Below are 22624 nucleotides of genomic sequence, written 5' to 3'. Positions count from 1 at the left end.
CTCTCTCTCCCTCTTCCTTCTTCCCTGAAATCAATAAAAATATACTTTAAAAATTCAGATTTAGGGGTTTCAAAATATAATGAAATAAATAAGCAATATATATATATATATATATGTGCATATTGTACCTCTATTAACAGAAAGTGAAAGAGAGGGAAAGTGTATGTAGTGAGTTTACAGTTAGTACTTCTAAAGCAGAGCATCTGGAAATTTATTGGACTCTGCAATTTTATCTAGGCTTCATTTTTTTCAAAATAAAAAGTGAAAGATAAATATGTGAATTCCCATCAGATAATACAATAAATGGTATTCATCCTAAATAGCAAATTTTTGATTGGTTTACATTTTTAAACACACTCAAAACTCAATTAGGTTTAACTTTTGAAAGTAGAATTATATCTTTAATAATCTTATAATTTAGCATTCTCACATACTGAAGATCTTTTCCCTTTTTACTTACATAAAATCACAGAGGACTAAACTATCTGAAAGGATACTGGAAAAGATTGAAAATAATTTCTTAGTAAGAATTTTATACCCATCCAAGTTATAGATTAAAGATGATGTTAAAATAAAAAAAATGTTTGCCAGCATATAAAGTTTCAAAATATTTATTTGCTATTTACCCATTCAGGAGGCTAACAGAAGGCATAATCCATCACTGAAAAAGAATAACACATAAACATAAAAGAGAAGGAATGAGTGAGACCAAGAATCAAGAAATTCAAAAGAGAGGAGAGATAAAGAAAATTCCCAATATGATATTAAAAGGAAAACCTAGGATTCCTAGGAATACTGGTGTGTAGTCATTTAAGAAAGGAGAATTGGAATAAGACCATCCAAGAGAAATGACTCAAAAAAGTAAGTTGGAATGATAGATTATTTCATATGTTTGAGGACATTGAATGAGTTTTCGCTGTTGTCTGAGATATTACAGTATGTAAATAAGAAATTTCTAAATGAATATCAGTGTTTGTTATTCTAAATTAAACACAAAGAATTAATATATAATCACATTTTTTTCTCAGTATGTTATTAATTACAGTATGCTATTAATATCTGAGAGCATTATTTAATTATAACATAATCAGCGGAGAAGGAGATTTTAAAAAATTATTATATAACTCTTGAGAGAATAAGAAGAGGAGAATTTTTGAATGTTGAAAGATTTTTTTGAGTTTTAGGCCCTTATTTATTTTATTTTATTTTATTTTTTTTAATATATTTTTTATTGATTTTTTACAGAGAGGAAGGGAGAGAGATAGAGAGTTAGAAACATCGATGAGAGAGAAACATCGATCAGCTGCCTCCTGCACATCTCCTACTGGGGATATGCCCGCAACCCAGGTACATGCCCTTGACCGGAATCGAACCTGGGACCTCTCAGTCCGCAGGCCGACGCTCTATCCACTGAGCCAAACCGGTTTCGGCTAGGCCCTTATTTATTATAGAAAATTAAAAAATTAAAAGTGTTAGTATTAATGTATTATATAGAAATATAGAGATAATAATAGATTAAATAGTGAAATGCATTAAGGAATGGAATTTACAAGTGGGGAATAGCGGGATAAGAGGTACTATTTTTTATTAAAAATTGAAAGTATTATTTTATCTTTTAGGAACATGTACATCTATCATTTGGAAAAACACTAAAAATTAAAATTAAATACAATAATCACAAAAAAATTATAACAAAAATAAATATTTAAAACAATGGATTTATTATTTACAAAGTCCAGAACAAGGAGGTTTGCATTATCTCATCTAAAAACCCAAGCAATCATATTATCTACATATTATTATTGTTTGATTGATTGATTGATTTTAGATGTAGATGAAGGGAAAGGGAGAGAGAGAAACACCAGTTCAGAGAGAAATATCAATCTGTTGCTCCCGGAACCTGCCTAGAACTGGGGATCAAATCTGCAACCTGGGTGTGTGCCTTGACTGGGAATCAAACCTATGACTCCTCTGTGCATGAAATGACACTTCAGCCAACTGAGTCACACCAGCCAGGGCATATTAGCAACATATTATTTATGACAAAAGAGAGCCTTGAAAATTCAAGATCACACAATATTACTGAAAAGTCATAGCTGTCAGATTTCTAAACCAACTCTTTGAATAAGTACAAATGCTACTTGTCCATCTCATTAATTCACCTAATAAATATGTACTTGAAATATCAGGAGGAACATTTTGTAAAGTATGTGATTGTCTAACCACTATGCTGTATACCTCAAACTAATACAAAATAATATTGAATGTAAACCATAATTTAAAAAAATAGATAAATATGTACTTGGATACTTACTGTGTTCTAAGCACTGAGTTGAGCATAGGATATATATGAGTTCTTAGCTAAGAGGGGAGTTAAAGGAATTATTACATTATGTAATTACAACTGTGATAGGTACTAAGAAGAAAGTACCACATCCCCGCACCTAGGAATCTTGTTGTTGTTGAACCCTTTGCCTCGTGTTCCAGAGAATCTCCTGACAGGAGATGTAGGATGCAACAGGACCCTTATTAATCATCATAAATGTGTTAGCTAAAAATGTGGGAGAGTTACAGGCAAAACCTTTGACCAATATGAGATGGGTATGGATGAATAAATGCATTACTCTTTCTTTTCTGTAAAGCAGTCCGGAGACCCAATAAGCATGGTTGCCCAAAGGTCTCATGAGATAGACAAGTAAGACTATTTAGCAATATCCTGCTTAGTAATGAATTCTTATAGTGTCTCTTACGGACCTAGAACAAAAGGTTTATAAAGAATTAATTTTTAGCAATATCTGGAGGAAGAGAATTCAGCAAAGGAATCAACATCAGCGCCAGGTAGAGAACCAGGTGATAATAGCACCTAGAAAGGAATCTAAGAGAAAGTTAAGGAAGTGAATTTCTCACCTGGATAAACCACAAATGATGAAAAAGAGAAGAGTTAGATGGAAACAGGATTAAGGAAGAGTTTATAGAAAAGAGGGGAAATTTAAATAGGTTCATTCAGTAAAGGCAGGAACATAGTAGAGAGAGGAAAATGATTGTTGAGGTGTTAGAGGAAAGCTAGAGGGTGACTTTTCTTAGAGGTTGATTAGCTTCAGGAAGGAGGACACTCTTCATTGTCTGAGACAGGAAGGAAGGCAATGCTAAGAAGCCGGAGATCAACATGGAGAACTGTTAGAAGAGCTCAGGCTTGGTAGACTTTTCACTTTTCCTTGCCAAGTGGTAGACAAGTAGTGGTGCTGGTGGAAGGCTAGAGGCCTTGAGAAGTGTGGGGAAGGTAGCAGGTCTGGTTTTGAGCAGTGAGGATAGGAGTGAACATTTGAATGATGGCTAGAGGGTAATTACCTGGTAAGGACCATGCATTTTCTGCAGCAGCATGCAGCCATAGGGCCTAGAAGGCCGGATTGAATCCAAGGTTGAGAGGTTTTCAGGGTCAGTGAGCAAAGGAGTTAAAGATGCTGGTAAAAAAGTAGTTAAAATGTGTCATCAGTGGGAATAGTGTTGCAGTGAAAATAAATTAAGAGAATATTTATGGTTATCTTTCCTTTGTTGAAAGAAGCAATTTAGGTCTGTTTTGAATGCAGATGTAATTGACATTGTTTGATGTGATGCCTAGAGTTATAGGTAATCATAGAATATAGACAATATGGAGAAAATCATAACCATTCCTTTCTTTATAATATATGTCTTTTTCTATAAAATTATTTTAAAGCAAGCTGTAATAAGAACCATCTAGGAAATTTTCTACTATTAAAAATATACTTCACCCTGGCCTGTGTCGCTCAGTGGTTAGAATGTTGGCCCATGCACCAAAGGGTTGTAGGTTTGATACCCAGTCAAGGGCATGTACCTAGGTTTCAGGTTCAATCCCTGGCAATGCCTCTCTCTCTCTCTCTCTCTCTCTCTCTCTCTCTCTCTCTCTCTCTCTCTCTTCCTATCTCTCCCTCCCTTCCTCCCTTTCACTCTTTCTAAAAATCAATGGAAAAATTACCCTCGGTGAGGATTAACAAAAAATACACACACACACACACACACACACACACACACACACACACATGTATATATTTATAAATATATGTGTGTGTTTTTTCATCTAATTTTATATATGTAAATAAATAAATTTTTTCTTGCAGTCTCTTTGATTATAATGAGAATGTGTGCATGTGTGTGTGAGCTTGAATGCACACATATCCATGTGCAGATATTATAACTTTGATGTGAAGACCAGTTATGACTTATTAATGCATCACAGGTTCCTAGCCTGCTGGATTGGGGAAAGGCAAGCTGCGGCTATAAGATGTCCCTGTGACACCAGACGGAGGTCTGGTTACATCTGTGCCAGTAGCTGAGGCAAGAGGAGCTGCTCACTCCAAATGCTCCAAAGCTGGAATCTTGTTTGTAGTATCAGCCGATGCTTCTGGACTCTAATCTTTAAGATTGGATTCTAGAAAGTTATCTCTTCAGTTTCGTAGACCATTTAATAAGTTGCTGTGGTGAACATCAACGACAATCTTCTTATCATTGGAAATAATGCAGAATTATTTATTCTTTGGTAATTTGTTTTGAGTTAAATTTTCTTTTCTATTAAAATGTATATAATAAAAAGAGGAGGTCTTATAAATGACTTTTATTATATACATCATAGAGAAACATGTTTGTTTTAATCTTTTTGAAGTAATGAAAATAATTTCAGTAAAATCTCTTTAAAATGTAAGTGATTAAAAAGCAGGAGAAAAATGATAGGATAAAAGGTATCAGTTCTTTTAAAATACAAAGAATTATTAAAACCTGTCGCTTGTTCTTCTAACTTATAGGTTCTTTGTAGTAAAACAGCTTAGGTTTTATGAGATTGAATTTTAAGAGCAATAGTTAAAATAATACCCACAAACTTACAGTAAAGAAAGAAAACAAACCAGTTTTCTTCTTAATTCATTTCTATACATTTCATCTTCAAAATAATTTCTGCTTTGCATTTGAGATAGCAAAGACATTACAAAAAGTTATTTGACTCCCATATATGTAAAGTTTCTATCAGTAAATTATTAGATCAGGAAGATCAGAAAAAATATTTTTAATGCTCATATGACCTGATTTCTTTTGTTCAGAAAAACAAAATCAAAACAGAGCAGGAAGAATCCTTGACCTAATTTCAGCTCTGGTTTACAGTCTCAGCTGTCCCACTAACTGTAGACTTGAATAAATGATATAATATGTTCAGACCTCAGTTACCTCATCTGAAAGATTGACATGGTTTAATAACTGCTATGATATTATTGGACAGTGTTCATGACTTTTTAATATGCTTAGACAAGATTTATTTGAGATCTAAGAAATGCTTATGATAATGACTTCCCCAGAGTACAACTGGGCACTCCTGGCAGCTTGGTGGCCAGTGCATTACTGTCACTTTTCCAACACAGATGAGATTACAGGAACGGCATGCTGGCCCTAAAATGTGGGCCAATATTTGACAGAGTACGCACATACCCAGGATCCTTCAAAACACCATTGAAACCCAGGTCTCCTTGAACCTTTGTTCACTTGTCCACTTCTTCTGGCTGTAATTGAGGTGAAAGGGAGGCCAAGGTCAGGGGGAAATTCAATTTACTTTTCATATTATTTCTTCTTCCCTAGAAAACAATCCCTTACAGCAGTTTTCTAGCAGCAAACTCACATTCAGCACATGGGCCAGTATCTAGAGCTAATTCAAGCCTGGCATCTATAGAAACACACATCTCGGTATCTTCAGAGAGAAAAAATGCCTATGTCAGAGTTGTTACAGAGTTGTGTCCCAAAATGACTTTCTTAGAAATATAGATTTTAGAATTAGAAAACAACTACCTAAGGTCACTCGTTCTAACTCTTTGGTTCATAGGTGGAGAGGCTGAGAGCCAAAACTGCTAAATGGCTAACCCCTTGCCTATGATTAGCCACATGGTTTGTGAGAGAGAAAAATTCCTTAAAGGCCAGGTCTTGACTTAACTTTATTTTTCTTTCTTTTCTACTTCATTTCCCCAAACTGAAGAGTTGAAAAAAATCACAGGAAATTACCTAAAATGAACCCTAATGCTTAAGCAACCCTTTCTCTTACAAATACATTAGATCATCCAATCAGTATTTAAACTTTTCTAATTCTCCCTTTTATCCTTTCTGTGGCTCCTTACACCAGATGCCATTTTATATTTTTCTGACATTATTCTTGACTCTGATTAAGCTTCCATGTGATGTTGAAGCTATGACAAGTTTGTGTCTTCGGAGAGGTAGGGAAATGTAATGCTGGCAGGCATAGAGAATAATGCACAAGGAAAAATATAAAGATAATTTATAGGTTGTATCCCTAAATTATTCAGGTATAAAAAATTTTTAAAGTAAAGACTGTTATTAGTAAAATCATTGAAAACTTTATAATCTCGTGTCTACTATAGTGCAATGTGATAAATAAGCACAGTTAAACCTTTTACCAGTATGTAGATTAGGGATGACTCATTCAAACCCACTCATTCCAGTTTGTCACTAAGTCTAAGCCAAGAGGGGTGAGTTGCCCTCCAGCCTTCTCTGCTGTAAATCAGCTTTATATCCAAGGCACCCCTGCGCCATAGCAGCTTCACTTATTTTCTGTCTTGAACAATATTGATAGTTATCAACTAACCAGGAAAGAAGAGAAGGCACGGGGAGTGATAAAGAGAGGAAGCTCCATATGGTAGAAGAAAGATACCCCAGTAATGCAACCGTGCCCAAAGAAGTCATTAAATGTAGAGAATTCACATCAGTAGAGGACAGATAACGTTAAACTTCTTGGAATGGTGCAACTCTAGTTTGTGGTAGGGGCGTGGGTCTGAGTTAATAGGCTTTATCAGACATATGGAACAACATGACATTAGAAGACATGTACAATTCCAAAATATGCCTGACTAATACTGTACTGCACAGTGTATTTACACATAAAACATATGTTATACACTAGTATAATATGTATATAATATATTAAATCTATGTAATTGCAGGAAAATCATCACAAAATATAGATGATAGCAAAATAGCAAAATTTATTTCTGAAATGGATGTAGTTTTGAGAAGAGGTACTATCGGTTTGCTTTAGCTCTCTGATCTGTATGTTAAGTGGTGTCTGGAAGAGAGATGAGAAAGAAGATGTTAGCTTTGCTAACCTAGTGAAAGAATCGTTAACTGTCCCTAGATAGAGACATGCTTTTGATTGTGATAATTAAGTTAGACTGTAAGAGTAGATAAAGAGAATACCAACAGGGAAGGTGCTTTGTCACTAGTCAAATGCAAGTAGAATCTTGCATTTGATTTTAATAAAGAGAATGGAATGCAATGGAAATCCTGTCAAAATTGTATGACGATGTAAAACCCTATTACATGTACAAGAAAAAGTAATGTTTATCAGAAAAAAAACCATCAAATACAAAGAGACTTTCAAGATGTCTTCAGATATTTGAAAGTTGGACATGGGAAGGCATTTAAACTTCTTAAATATAACCTCAAAGTATAGAAGCAAGATATCAAAGATACAGGGAAAGTGTTTGAGGCCCATCATGGGGAAGATGATTTTTAGACCTTTTTGATCAACTAAAAGTGGAATCAGTTACTCTGGGAAGTTGTAAATGTACTGTTATTCAAGAACCAGTTGGGTAACTACTTGGTGGGAACATGTTAGAAAGAATTCAAGCATCAAATGGGGCAGGAACTGAAAACACCACATGATATCTTTTAATCTTAAGTATTATTTGGAAAATGAACAAGTATGAAACCTGGACCATGACCACCCACAGATAACTGTTTGTGCCTGATTAGGCTATTTGTGTGAAGCCCAAAGAACACAAAAGATGCATTTTGTACAGCTGCTGAATTAAGCATATTAAAAAATTTGGTTTGCTAAAATAAATTCTATGATTAGTATTAGAGTCATTATAATGAATAAATTTAAATTTTATGTGACTCTTCTTTCTGAGCTAGTGTGCATATGTGCACCTGCATGTGTGTGCATATCTGTGTGTGTTGTGTGTGTAGCAGGAACAGCTTGTCAACACTATTTTCTGAGTGCCTAATCTACAGCCTATTTTATTTGATATTTTGGGTATATAGAGATTTATAGATAAAGTTTCTTAACTAAAAAGATTTATCTTGTTCTCCCCCCCCCCATTTTCTTTCCCTTTTCTCTTTCTACACATTTCCATACTCCAAGTATTTTGGATTTTAACTATACACTAGACATAGGTTCCAGTCCAAGCTTTTTAATTTATTAGCTGTATGACTAAATTACTAATCTCTTAAAGTTTTAGTTTCCATCTTTGTAGAAGATAATAATAGAACCAACTGCATGGTAAAGACTGAAATATGGACATAGCTCACAGTATATAAAAAGTGTTCATTCATTCAGTACTAGTATTACATTATTGTTCCAACTCACTGTCATACTTACCCTTGTAATCTCTCATTAAACTCTTCTTACTCTGGGTCCATTAGAACCCTTATCAAACTGCTACTCCACCACACTGCCACTATCCATTCTGTTTTATGGTTATCCTACCTTGTTTTGGAAAAGGATGGGCTTCCCATTTCAGTTCAAAGCTTTACACATTCATACTCCTACTCTCATCTCTTGCCCTTACATGGGAAGATGGGAAAATCTATAGTCATAGAATTTTAGGTCAGATAAGAACTAGAGCTTGTCCAGTCAACCCACTCATTTTAGAGACGAGAAACCTGGGATAACAAAGCCAGGATCTGACCTTTGTAATATAATAGAACTGATGTTGGCGAGGCCTGGTCGTCAGCACAAGCAGCATAAAAGTAAGGAAGAAGAGTGATAGCCTGACTTGGAAGAAGAATCGGAGGACGCTGTTTCCATGAATAAGTCTCATGTCATTCTGAGATTCCTAAGTATTTCTGTGGAGTCTTGGTTGTAACTACTAAAGTTCTACTCAAAAGCCATTGAGAGACATGAACCAGTGATATTTGGCAATTAATACAATATTTTCACACATATACCCACAATCTGGTAAAGTTCTAGTTATTTGTATTTAATCCATCCCTCATTTTTAATGAAAAGTGCATGTATTAAAAGAATTGGAAATACTTAGATGGAGATATTGCAATTCTTGGAGACCTAATGAGAATGCACATAATGAGGTGAAATCATAAAATTTTAATTGTGATTTTCCTTAATTTTTGTTTAGAATGGAAAGTCTAATGAGTCATCATGGACTTAGCCACCATCCAGAAACCTGGTAACTATGACTTCTATTTTATATGTGCTAGTAGGATTTGGAACCTATAGTGGAGTCAGAGGATTGTCTCTAAAGAGATTCTGAAATGATAGGTTATAAAGGGTATCTTTTCCATCAAAATTGATGAAATTTGTTGGTTGAAAAAGAATATGTGTTCTAGAGATGTCACCCTTTTTTCTACAATCCTCCTTTCCAACCCAAATATGGGAAGAGTGATATTTCTCAAAAATATCAATACTAGATACTTGCAGAAACAATTTTTCAAAAATTGATGTAAAGATATAGCCTACTAGATATAACTATACTATTAGAAATATTCCAACCAAAGAGATTTTATAAATCAATCAAAAATATAGGCATATAAAATGCTTCTTTTATTTAGAATATAGCCTTATGATAAATATTGCAATGGATTTATTAACTTATTCAACTAACTAATTGATATCCAAATATGGAGGAATAGTAAAATGATCTAAACATGATCTCTATCCCAAAAGAGATGGTAATCTTGTACCAGAGAAAAACACATAAGGAAATAACTCTGAAAAGTTTTCTGGGAGTCAGAAATGCTGTATGCACATGTTGTCAGGGTAGCACAGTGTATAACTCAGCTATAAAATAAATATATATGTATATAAATTTTCTAAGGTTTTATATAATAGAATTCTAGTTAGTCAAAATATTCTGAGGATACCAAAACATGATTTTTTAACCATTAAAGGTTTTCTAAAAAGATTTCTCATAGGGATGTAGTATTTTTAATGCCACAATCAGAAACTTTTAATTTTAGGATGAAAGACATAATGAGAAGTATATTTTTATGATACAATAATAGGAATCATAACACCAATATTATTTTATCCAGAAAATCTAAAACAACAATAACAAAAACTGGTTTAAAGTATTTGCTTAATCCAATGATGAAGCAGGAAGAGTATCATAGGAGACAACAATCATAATATATTTTGAAGAATGAGGAATTTTACACACTGAAAGTAAGGAAGAGTATTTTTAAAAATGCAAGGACAGTCTTGGATTTGTGAATGTCACTAGATGTGAAGAATTGACAGTAAGATTAGGAAGAACAGGCCATTGTGAAACTGACTATTATATAGAAATGAGGAATCATTAGTATGCTTAAGCATGGGAGTGACTTTAGAAAATTCCTTTTCTAAAAATTAGTCTGGTGAAACTGGAGTGACACTATTGTAGGAAACTATTAGAACAAGAAGCAAAAATAAGAGGCAATTACAATATAACCAATCAAGATGAAAAATGTCATAAGTTCTTTAGTACTGCTCAAAGCACACGGAGAGAAATGGGGGCTGCAGACAATTTATCTTGGTGTTTAGAACCTATGGGCCTCCATGGTCCAAACATGAAAACCAAGGAGCATGTCCAGAGTCCATCTGTATTTCTAAATCAGAGACCAAAGGTGACATAAAGGAAAGAAACATTGTTCTAAAATTCCAGGACATGGAAACTCCAATTCAGCAGTAATTTTAAGAAACTGATGAGGGTTGATAGTTAATTATCGAGGTTCATGTAAGGTGATTTTAGAAATAGCAAAAGGAATGTCCAAACCTGAATTTATAACCCTGGCAGAAATTTTGTGAAAGAAGTAGCCAGGGGCTGTGATTAGGAATTATCCCTTGGGATTCCAGTTAAAATGGTATTCATGACTTCATTACAAAGTCACTTCAAATGAACTTTCCACAGAAAGTTAAGTTTGATAGTCAATCTCCAATCTGATATTTACATTGGTTTATGGAATTGTAAATAGATCCCTGAGCAAAACTTAGAGTCCTGCCTGGTGTGAGCAAGTGAGGCTGTTACCTAGTAGAGAGCAAGAGGGTCTACTGCACTGTCTGTGAGTACCTCCTGGACTATTTTATTTCCACATAAACTCAATCTTCAACTCCTGCAGATTCTACCATCCGGGTATAACTAATTTTCATTCAATTATCTTCACTGCAGGAATCTTCTCTGCGTCATCATTGTCTCTCATCTGTATTGTTCCAACGGCCTCTTGATTTATCTCTTTTTTATTATAACTGACACTACTAAATTCTTCAGTGGCTGCTGTTAGGTTAAGTAGATGATCTCTTTATGAGGTATCCATAATAGTTACTATGACAACAGGTTTCTAGCTTCACAGCAAGTGGTTTTCTGTGATACCTGTAGCTTCCTCCAAACTTGCAGTAATGAGCAATGTTCTGAAATCAGAGCTGGAATAGAGCAAGCGTGGCTGACTAGACCTCTCTGTTGGTGGACCTTGGTGCATATGACTTACTTGAAAATGCAGATTAGACAAGCAATGTTTTATTTATTAATTCACTTGCATAATTACTTACTTACTTATGTGCCCCATCACTGTGATATTGAGAGGTATTCAGTTTATGAACATTTTGTAAAACTGTCTATGCCAATGTTACCCAGTTTTATTTGGGTAGGAATCCAGTAGGAAACTGATTGAAAGTGGTTGGTGAATACAAATGTATACAAATGTTGCCTATAGAATAATAAATCTATCTAATCTATTTATCTATCTATCTATCTATCTATCTATCTATCTATCTATCTATCTATCTATCCATCCATCTGCTTTCCTAACTACTTATCTTTATGCACATATAAATATGTGTGTATGTGTGTGTGTGTGTGTGTGTGCATGTGCAGATTAATTTCAGCTCATACTGTAGTTTCTTAAACTCCCTAAATCAGCGGTTCTCAACCTGTGGGTCTCGACCCCTTTGGGGGTCGAATGACCCTTTCACAGGGGTCACCTAAGACCATTGGAAAACACATATATAATTACATATTGTTTTTGTGATTAATCACTATGCTTTAATTATGTTCAATTTGTAACAATGAAAATACATCCAGCATATCAGATATTTACATTACGATTCATAACAGTAGCAAAATTATAGTAGCAACAAAAATAATTTTATGGTTGGGGGTCACCACAACATGAGGAGCTGTATTAAAGGGTCGCGGCATTAGGAAGGTTGAGAACCACTGCCCTAAATTGTAATCGTTTGCCTATGAAAGAACTATGAAGTTTTGTGTAAAATGGGTTTTTATTTATGAAAGTTTTTGAAATTAATAGTCTAGGTTATAAGAGAGTGACTTTTTCTTTATATGGATTATGTACTCAAAGGAAAATTGGTTTGGAAGTAAATTATACAACCTTGAGGAATTATGGAATTGGTTTTTCTTTTCTCTTTATAAAAGTTTCAGTTGCTAAAGAGAATCTGGAAAGTTTTATGTGTAAGAAAAGAGACAGATAAAAAGAAATAAAAGTTTAAGCATTTATTACTTGGCTACCAGGTCAATCTAATTAAAAGTCGGTCTCCTAAGCTTATTTACAGTGCTAGCAGCTAAACATAAACATATGGTCATCAGACCTCCCTAATTACCTGTTTTCATTGTCTATGGCTGCTCCTTAGTTTCCGATATGGCTTCTTTTTTCAACTCTGCATTTACTTTGCCCTCTTTCTCCAGCTGTTGCAATGTATTCAAATCTGTGTTTAAATTTATTGTATTCATTGTACAACAGAGCTTATTTTTCAGTCGTGAATAACTGTGTAATTAATTATATGGCCAAACAAACTCTCAAAACATTACTTAACAAATCAGATTTACTTAAGAAATCCCACAGTGATCACTCCCCCAAATTAGAACCTTGGTAATTTGGTTCCAGTATTTGTGCTGTTAAGTACAATTCTCTTGTTAGTTGCCTGATATATTCCATGAACACTGCATTACCTCCTAGACATTTTGTGTCAGTCAAAAACATTTCTCCATCACAAAGTGTTTCAAAACCACACATTAATATACAATATAGATATATGACTGTAAATAAAGTTTCTAATGTTTTTTAGTGAGCAAGAATTATCATTTGTAGTGATCGACTGAATTTTTGTCCCCTGCTCTCTAGGTGTTAGCTGTGGAACTCTTCCAACTTTCATTAGAGCTCCCTGTTGCCTGTTTTCATTGCCATACATCTACAGTTAGTTTTAAATATGGTCTCTTTTTTTAAGTTCCCTATTTGAGAAAACAAACGCAAAAAACTGAAGGATGTAACTGATGTTAGGACTTCCTGCTCACATTGAATCAGGTCCCCTGATCCATAACCTGCTGAAGATCCTATTTGTTTCATTTCTTTGGTGTCTTTCAACTCCTCCCTCACTTGGAGAAATGTTCTGATAAGTTGAAATACCTTTGAATTGAAGAATCCTGATAATAATAGGGGTTTTTTTTTGTATCATTTAGCATTTTCCTGCCAATTAATAAAGAACTTACATCCAAAATGATGGCATGTTTCCACAGAACAACCCTATATATTGAATATCTTCGGCTATTGCTAGATCCTTAGGAAAGAACCTAGTTCCTCAAGTGATGCGGTGTGACCAGGAAAGCACCACACACCATGTTAAGAGTAGATGATAATTCAGTTCCATTTATTAGTCACATTCACTGTGCTTTATTTTGCAGGGAAGCTGATTTTAATTTCAGACATCTATTTACAACAGGAGGCTGTTCCTTGTAAGCAGAGACCAATTTTTTTTTCTCCTATATGGCACTGAGCTCTACACTTGCCATACGTGACAAAACACTTAACGGTGTCTTTCATGGCGCATTTCACTGTGAAAGGAAAGAAAAGCATAGAAATCATTGCATTATTATATGTGTCTTCAGGTCCCAAGCTTGTTGAGATGATCTTACCTAATAATAGACAAACATGTAAATTAACCGTCCCTCTGCTACCCTCACCATCCAATCAGGAGAGTATGCAAATTAACCCAACAAAGATGGCAGTTAATTTGCATACATAGGGGTGAAGTGGTGGAGCAAAGTCTGAAGGCTCCATCCAGAGCTGCGAAGACTGAAGGCTCTGGCCGGAGCGAAGGCCTGGGTCACAGGTGCCAGAGGAAAACTAGTGTCAGCAGCCAAGGGAAGGGAAGGCCTATTGCATGAATCTCTTCGTGCAACGGGCCTCTAGTAATTAATAATCAGCTGATTAATTATTAAGCAATCATTGACATGAAAATTATTATAGCATCTGCATATGTTAAGTTTTCTCCCCTGTTGTAGAGATTGAAGAAGTGATTTATTTTGCTGGCAATGATTGTTTTGTGATATTTTTAGCTTTGTTGTCTGTTTTTCTTCTCCAGCTTTTAGCTGGACCAACTAGTGGCTAAAGCTTAGTTTTTCATAAAAATTTCTAAATAGATATTGTTAGACCAGAGTGGTTTTGGAACAGACATCATATATCCCTGTGGCTACCTACCAAACTAATTTTTTTTCCTTAATTCAAAAGAAATCAAACACACATATTCTGGGCTTTAGAATTAAAACATGGAAAAATTAGTTGTTTAAATTGTTATATTGCTTTTATCTTTAGAACTCTTTCTTACAGGAAAGATAGAGAGAATCCCAGCAGACACTAGGGTAAGAGGGATTCTTTGAACACACACAATGACCTGAGGCTAGTCAGGGAAGAAGGGGTTGTTGGGAGTACTAGCTATGCCATTCACCACCAGCCTTAGACACACAGTGAAGAGGGGTTAACTTGCTCAGCATCTCCTCATGTCTCCTTTTCTGAGTCCTTTCCTCTATAAAGTCCTCAAGTCCACATTAACACAAAATAAACCAACTAATGCACTCATAAGTGCATTATCTTAATCTTTCACCTTTTCAAGAATTATTTGCATTTTTAAATGGGCCACTCAGGGAGGGAGACCCTCAAAGTAAAAGCAATCTTAACATATAGGACACAATGGTAAATAATACTGATAACCCAATATATTGATCCCCTCTGATTTCAGTGAAGTTATGTTAGCATAAAATTTCTGTTACTTTGGGTAACTAGACTTTATAAGAAAAAATAAGTTAAACCCATATAATATGAATTTTCTTGCCAAATAATTTAGACCATGTGATATCGCCATTCCACTGTATAAATTAACGATGTTTCCTTATTTGTATTATCTAGAAAGATGCTATTTATTGCCTTTAATGCTAGAGGGGAAAGACATTATCTCACCAGATCAAAAATGCATCCTAAAATTACACTGTCCTACACCAGGAGTGTGAAACATGTATGTTCACTTATTAGAATATACAAATAACAGAAGATGACAGCTGTCAAGCACCAGTATAGAGAAAGAATAGCATTATTTAAGTGGAATTATAAATTAGCATTTTTCCATTACTAACAAAAACAATAAATACCTTCCCTCTAGATAACAGCTATTGCATAATATAAAAATTCATATTTATTCATAAGAAGGAATTGTAAATTTTTCAACTTTTAGATAAGACCATGCATACACTCAAGTTTCTTGGGTCTCTGAAGATACTTAAAATGTCATGAAGGTTTTCATATTTTTTAAAACCAAGGCATGAGGGACACATGCAAATCATGACAATACTGGAGGTCCTGTGCATGAAATTCATGTGGGGTTGTGGGAGGGGTCTCAGGCCAGCCTGCACCCTCTCCAATCCAGGACTCCTTGGGGGATGTCCGACTGCCGGTTTAGGCCCGACAGGGATCGGGCCTAAACCGGCAGTCAGACATCCCTCTCCCAATCCTGGACTGCTGGCTCTTAACCGCTCACCTTCCTGCCTGCCTGGTCACCTCTAACTGCCCCGCCCTGATGGTCTGATTGCCCCTCACTACTTCTGTGTGCCAGCTTGATTGCCCCTAACTGCCCCCCTGCTGGCCTGGTCGCCCCCAACTACACTCCCTCTGTCACGCTGGTTGGCTCTTACTGCCCCCCTCTGCCAGCCTGGTTGCCCCTAATTGTCCCCCCCTGCTGGACTGATTGCCCCCTGTTGGCGTGGTTGCCCCACGCAGCCTGCTTGTTCAGTCATTTGGTTGTCCCTCACTAATTGCCCTGTCAGCCTGGTCATAGGCAGCCATCTTGTGAGGGCATGAGGGTTAATTTGCATATTACCTCTTTATTATATAGCATAATTGGAGTTAATATTTTATTATCCAAATATGGTTGCTTTATATACTAGCCTTCTCTATTTAAGAAAAAAAATATTGTTTGGGGTTAATAAAAACAAAACCTGTTTTTAATTCAATTTGTCCTGAATTTGAAAGAATATAATCCTATATAATAAAACCAAGCATGCAAAGTGTCCCCTCAACTAGGAGTTCGTCTGGGAGTTAACCAGGGGGCAGGGTCATCCAGAGGAAGAGAGGGAGGTGCTAGCTGGAGGCTACAGCAGGGGGCTGGGGAAGGGTGGTAGGCCCCAGTGGCAGCAGGAGGCTGAGGAAAGAGAGGGAGTATCCGGCTGGCAGCTGGCAGCTGCTAGGGACCCTACCAGTGCATGAATTTTGTGCACTGGGCCTCTAGTATAATAATACTAGTATTCCTCATAATTTTCAATTTATTTTAATTATAAAATAGTACAAACCATTCGAATCTTTTATCCAAAATTCTTAAGTACTTGATTTTTAAAATTCACTCAAAGCTAGATTTTCATCTGTGCTGCTAAGACATGAAATTGGTGTTCATATATTAAAGTATCAAAGTTTAGGCCACTCTTAAACTGGAAGCCCCTAGAGTTTTTGTTTTGGTTCTTTCTTTTGTTTGTTTTTAAGGATAGTGAAATTATTTCCTTGTGTATGTGTTTATACAGTGTATTTGTGTACACAAGAAAAATACTTTTCCTATTTCAAGTAGCTGAAATGTGTCAAAATAGCTCATTTAATAATCTTCATCAGGACACACTCTTTTGGCTGCTAATCCAACTCAAGCCGTTAGTACAAATAATTTACAAAACAGGGTACACAACCCAACCCCAGAAAATTCAACTGGGAAAATATTGCCTCCACTGTCTCCTATAATAGCTGTAGAAGAATAGTTTCTCCCTGTAAAATGAGGCACTAAATGCTTAATTTATCTCTCAAGATATTTCAATACAATGCAAAAATAATTATAATATTTAGGAAGAACCTCATATATCCCATAGTCTATATTAGACACTCTGCATATTTACATGTTGTTAATGCTCATGATCATTCTGTGAGGTAAACTTAATTACTACACTTAATTCACAGATGTGGAAATTGATGCCAAAGGGGTTTAAATAACCTGATAGATTTACACAGTCAATAGGTAGTGAAAACCAGTCTGAACCCAGGTATCAGTAACTTCAATGGTCATGTTCATTTCATTATCTGATTCATATGAAATGCTACATAATTGGGCCTGAAGTAATAGAGCCACTAAATAAATAAAATAAAATAAAATAAAATAAAATAAAATAAAATAAATAAATAAAATAAAATAAAATAAATAAAATAAAAACCTGTGGTACATCTACACAATGGAATATTACGCTGCTATAAAAAAGAAAAAATTTGGAGAAGCTCTTTTGTTGGGCTAAGGAGAGGGCCATTGTCTTGGGCCTGCAGTATGCTGCTTCAGTGAGGGGCTGAATGGGGCCACCCGGCCTGTTGTTTTTCTGGGCGCCACTCCTCTGGCCCCCCGACTGGGGCACCAGTAGCGCAGCACCGATTCCTCTTGTGCTCTTGAGAGCTGCTCTGAGCAGCGTCACCCTTTATACCAGACAACTGACGGGCACTATGGGGAAGGAAAAAAAACAAGAAGAAAGTGGAGGAGGTGCTAGAAGAGGAGGAAGAGGAATATGTGGTGGAAAAAGTTCTTGACCATGGAGAAGTAAAGGGCAAAGTGGAGTACCTCCTCAAGTGGACGGAGTTCTCAGATGAGGACAACACGTGGAGCCAGAAGAGAACTTGGATTGCCCGACCTCATTGCTGAGTTTTTACAGTCACAGAAAACAGCACAGGAGACAGATAAATCAGAAGGAGGCAAGCGCAAAGCTGACTCTGATTCTGAAGATAAGGGCGAGGAGAGCAAACCAAAGAAGAAGAAAGAAGAGCCAGAAAAGCCTCGAAGCTTTGCCCAGGGTTTGGAGCCGGAACGGATTATCAGAGCTACAGACTCCAGTGCAGAGCTCATGTTCCTGATGAAATGGAAAAACTCTGATGAGGCTGACCTGGTCCCAGCCAAGGAAGCCAATGTCAAGTGCCCCCAGGTTGTCATATCCTATGAGGAAAGGCTGACGTGGTATTCCTATCCCTCAGAGGATGATGACAAAAAAGATGACAAGAATTAACTCTCCTGAGTACCAGCCGCTGTCACATCTGACTGTGGGTTTCAAGTGGGGAGGGGAGGGAGTTCTACTTGTCTTGATATCATAGAAGTGGCTTGAGAAGATGTCCTTTGAAGAGCCAGTATAGTTCTGTGCCCTACAGCAGCCCAAGTGCTTTGAAGCCGTTCCATGCTGTATAGTTTGCATACCTATCCACGTGGAGGGGAAGGAGGGGAAGTGTTTCAAGGCAATTCATTCTGCACTTTGCTGAGAAAAGCGAATTGCCTTCTATGAAGGACAAAACTTGCAGAAGGGTATGTGTGAGAGCAGAAAGATACTGTAGATCTTCAAAGAGCATCTCCACAACCCACAGCCTTCTTCCCAATAGTGTGAGCTGCATTTGTACAGTGTAGCATGTGTGTAGTTTTTGGCTATTACTGCTGTATTATTTGGGGGTGGGAGGGATGGGGCAGGAAGGGAGATGAGTAGGATTGTTTTTATCACAATTTGGGGGCTGGTTGGGGAAAGGGCGAAACAATGAAAAGAAGAAACAACTAATGAATTGCTTTTGTGTCCAGAATATTTTCTTTTTAAAAAATGTAATTGGCAATCTAATTGAGGACTCTGAGAGACTGTTTAAAAGCGGTAAGTGCCTGAAACTTACAGGCCAAGGTGTTCCCTGTCTGAGATTAATTCTGTTCCCAACAAAGGACTAAGCCAGTTGATAAGTTACCAAAGCTGCCATTTGGGGCGAGGGGTGGGGGGTTGGAAATTAGTTGAGAAGGGAAAGTCTTTTATTGGAGCATATATATAGGCAGATAATTCTGTCTTAGAGGTGCTAATTCTTGAAATTGACAAGACCCTTTCTTTTCTAATTATGAAGCCATAGATATTAGCTTGTCCATCCAAGCTCCTGGCTGAGGTATTTGGGGGGAGAAGAAGAGGATGGTATAGGAGGTGTGAGAGTGAAGAGAGGGGCCCATGTTTTTAGGACGGAAGAACTCTTGGAGCCTCTCTGCTTTTTGAACTTTGAACTCTGAAACCATTGGGACAGGGGCTGGAGCTCAGGAGAGTTAATTCTTGTCATCTTTTTTGTCATCATCCTCTGAGGGATAGGAATGCCATGTCAGCCTTTCCCCATAGAAGGATATGACGACCTGGGGGCACTTGACATTGGCTTCCTTGGCTGGGATCAGGTCAGCCTCATCAGTGACTGGCAGGGTTCAGTCACTGACAGCAGAAATATATTGAATCACTTCAAGATTTGGATTATTTCAAAAGCCCTGGTCTCTGGAGAAGATTAAACTTTCACTTTCAGATTGGGGCAGTGGTTCACTTTAAGACACAAAACAAAAATTCTTTTTTTTTTTTTTTATCCCAAGAATTAACTAATACCCAAAATGCTGTCTTGACTCATGAAATCTGTCAGCTCTTGACATCCAGACCTACATCTAGACCTTCATTGTAAAATCCTTTTAGGCATGTGTTAGATTTCTGTGAAAACTTTGTCTAAATGTAAACTTCATACAACACTGTAAGTTTTTGTTTTAATGAAACTATATAGAGTTATAAAATAAAAAAAGAGAAGGAATTCTTTGCAACAGCATGGATGGAACTGGAGAGCACTATGCTAAGCAAAATAAGCCAGTCAGAGAAAGATAAATATCACATGATCTCACTCATTTGTGGGATATAATGATCAACATAAACTGATGAACAAAAATAGATTCAGAGTCAAGGTAGCACTGAACAGACCATCCAACATCAGAGAGAAGGCAGGCAGGGGGAGGGAGGGGGTGGTTGTGGGAGGGGGGGTTAGAGATCAACCAAAGGACTTATATGCATGCATATTAACATAACCAATAGACTCAGACACTGGGGCAGTGGTGGCTTGCTCTCAGGGGTGGGAGTGGTCAGGTGGGGGTCAATCAGGGAAAAAGGAGACATATGTAATACTTTAAATAATAATGTAAAAGAGAAACATGCAAATTGACTGCACCTCTGCTATACCCCAAGCCATGCCCACCAGCCAATCAGAGCGACTATATGCAAATTAACCCAACCAATATGGGGGCCAGCAGCCATGGAGCTGGAGCAAACAGGAGGCTTGGTTGCCCCAGCATTGGAGGAAGCCAAGCTTCCCGACTGCCCTGGCTGGCTGAGGCCTCCACTCAAGGCAATAAAGTTTCAATTATAGAAGATAAATAAATCCCAGATACCAGCTTCCAGCCAGCCTCCACTGGGAGCTTGGGTGGCTGGGGGCTGTGGCCAGCCTGCAAACAGCCATCAGCCTCTCACCCAGGCTGGCCACACTCTCATGGGGTGAGGGTCCCTGCTGAGGGGCTTGGCCAGCCTGCAAACAGCCATCAGCCACTCACCAAGATTGGCCAGGCACCCCAGCAGGATCCCCCACCCTGAAGGTGTGTGGCCAGCCTGAATGGCCCTCAGCCCCTCACCCAGGCTGTTCAGGCACCCCAGTGAGGACCCCCACACTTAAGGGGCTGTGGCCAGCCTGCAAACAGCCATCAGCCCCTCACCCAGGCTGACCAGGCACTCCAGTGGGGACCCCCACCCTAAAGAGGGTGTGGCCAGTCTGAAAACGGCCCTCAGCCCCTCACCCAGGCTGGCCAGGCACCCCAGTGGGATCCCCACCCTGATCCTGGACACCCTTCAGGGCAAACAGGCCAGCCCCCACCCAGGCACCAGGCCTCTATCCTATATAATAAAAGGGTAATATGCAAATTGACCCTAACAGCAGAACGACTGAGAATGACTGGTCACTATGACACACACTGACCACCAGGGGGCAGACAGTCAATACAGGAGCTGCCCCCTGGTGGTCAGAGCATTCCCACAGAGGAAGCTCTGCTCAGGCACAAGCCAGGATGCCAGCTGCCAGTACAGGGTAGTGGTGGGAGCCTCTCCCGTCTCCTCAGAAGTGCTAGGATGTCCGACTGCAGCTTAGGCCTGCTTCCTGCTGGCAAGTGGACATCTCCAGAGGGCTCCCAGGCTGCCAGAGGAATGTCTGATTGCCAGCTTAGGCCCAATCCCCCGGGGAGCAGGCCTAAGCCAACAGGTGGTCATCCCCTGAGGGTTTCCAGACTGCGAGAGGGCACAGACTGGGCTGAGGGATCCCTGAGTGCACAAATTTTTGTGAACCTGGCCTTTAGTATATATAATAAAACAAAATAAAATAAGATGTTTTTAGACTCTAAATCAGTGAAAACACCAAACTTTTAAAAATGAGAATTCTTAAAGTAAATTATGCAACAGAATTTAGCCAAATCTATCATTCTTGTTAGTGGAAAACCCACTGTTCCTGTACTACACACAATGCCCCATTATTTTCCAGGGATTCAAATGATTATACTTTGATACTTTACCTAACTCATCTTTTTCACCAGCCAGCCCATACTGAGAACAAAGCATTTGCTCAAGTCCTTAAACTGTTTCCCACACAATGATATAACTAACAAGGAGCCTCACTTTTTAGGAAGATCACAAGTCCCTTCGAAATTCATTCCTGCGACCATCACAAACCACTCCTTTGGCAATCCAGTCGCTCTTTTTCCCCAGTTAACATCAAACATGACTTCTCTCTCCAGAAAGATATTTCACCTACTCAAATAATATTTCCATTTTTACCTGGTGGCAATGGGACCAGTAAGAAAAATAAAATGAAGAGAAAAACCACAATTTTCATGGTTGAAGAGAGTCAAATCAGCAGCTGGCGTCTTTTAGTAAGAGGATGGTAGAAAGTGTACCTTTTTATATTCCTTTCCTTGCAGTGATATGAATTTGGTAATTCATGTTTATCAAAAGATAACAATCCTGTTTAGCAGTGCCTGACGCAAAAGTGCTGGACATTGCTTTTCTTTAACATGAGAATGTAAAGGGCTTATGACATCCCCAGTGGGTTATTTTGATTTTTTATAACTAGTTGTCTAAGAAATTCCATAGTACTGGGATTTATTTATTTCTTTATTTATTTTATTTTTATTTATTTTTTTTTGTACTGGGATTTTTAAAAAAATATGTTTTTAGTGCTTTCAGAGAGAGAAGTGATATAGAGATAGAAACATCAATGATGTCCCCGCTGGGGTGACTGGCCAGCCTAGGTGAGGGGCTGAGAGTCATTTTCAGGCTGGCCACACACCTTCAGGGTGAAGGATCCTGCTGGGGTCCCTGGCCAGTCTGGGTGAGGGGCTGCTGGCTCTTTACAGGCTGGCCAC

General features: G+C 37.6%; 1 protein-coding gene across 1 annotated transcript; it reads left to right on the top strand.

Moving 5' to 3' along the window:
* The first annotated feature begins 2663 nt into the window (after nt 1–2663).
* On the top strand, nt 2664–18416 carry LOC118660757 (chromobox protein homolog 1-like). Its single transcript, XM_036318426.1, is given in 4 exon segments — nt 2664–2695; nt 17872–18017; nt 18020–18043; nt 18046–18416. Coding segments are annotated over 4 exon segments (573 nt in total).
* The last annotated feature ends 4208 nt before the right edge of the window (nt 18417–22624 follow it).

This window comes from Myotis myotis, unplaced genomic scaffold (assembly GCF_014108235.1).
Source record: "Myotis myotis isolate mMyoMyo1 unplaced genomic scaffold, mMyoMyo1.p scaffold_m19_p_7, whole genome shotgun sequence".
Taxonomy (NCBI): domain Eukaryota; kingdom Metazoa; phylum Chordata; class Mammalia; order Chiroptera; family Vespertilionidae; genus Myotis; species Myotis myotis.
This window is presented reverse-complemented; position numbering and strand designations above follow the sequence as displayed.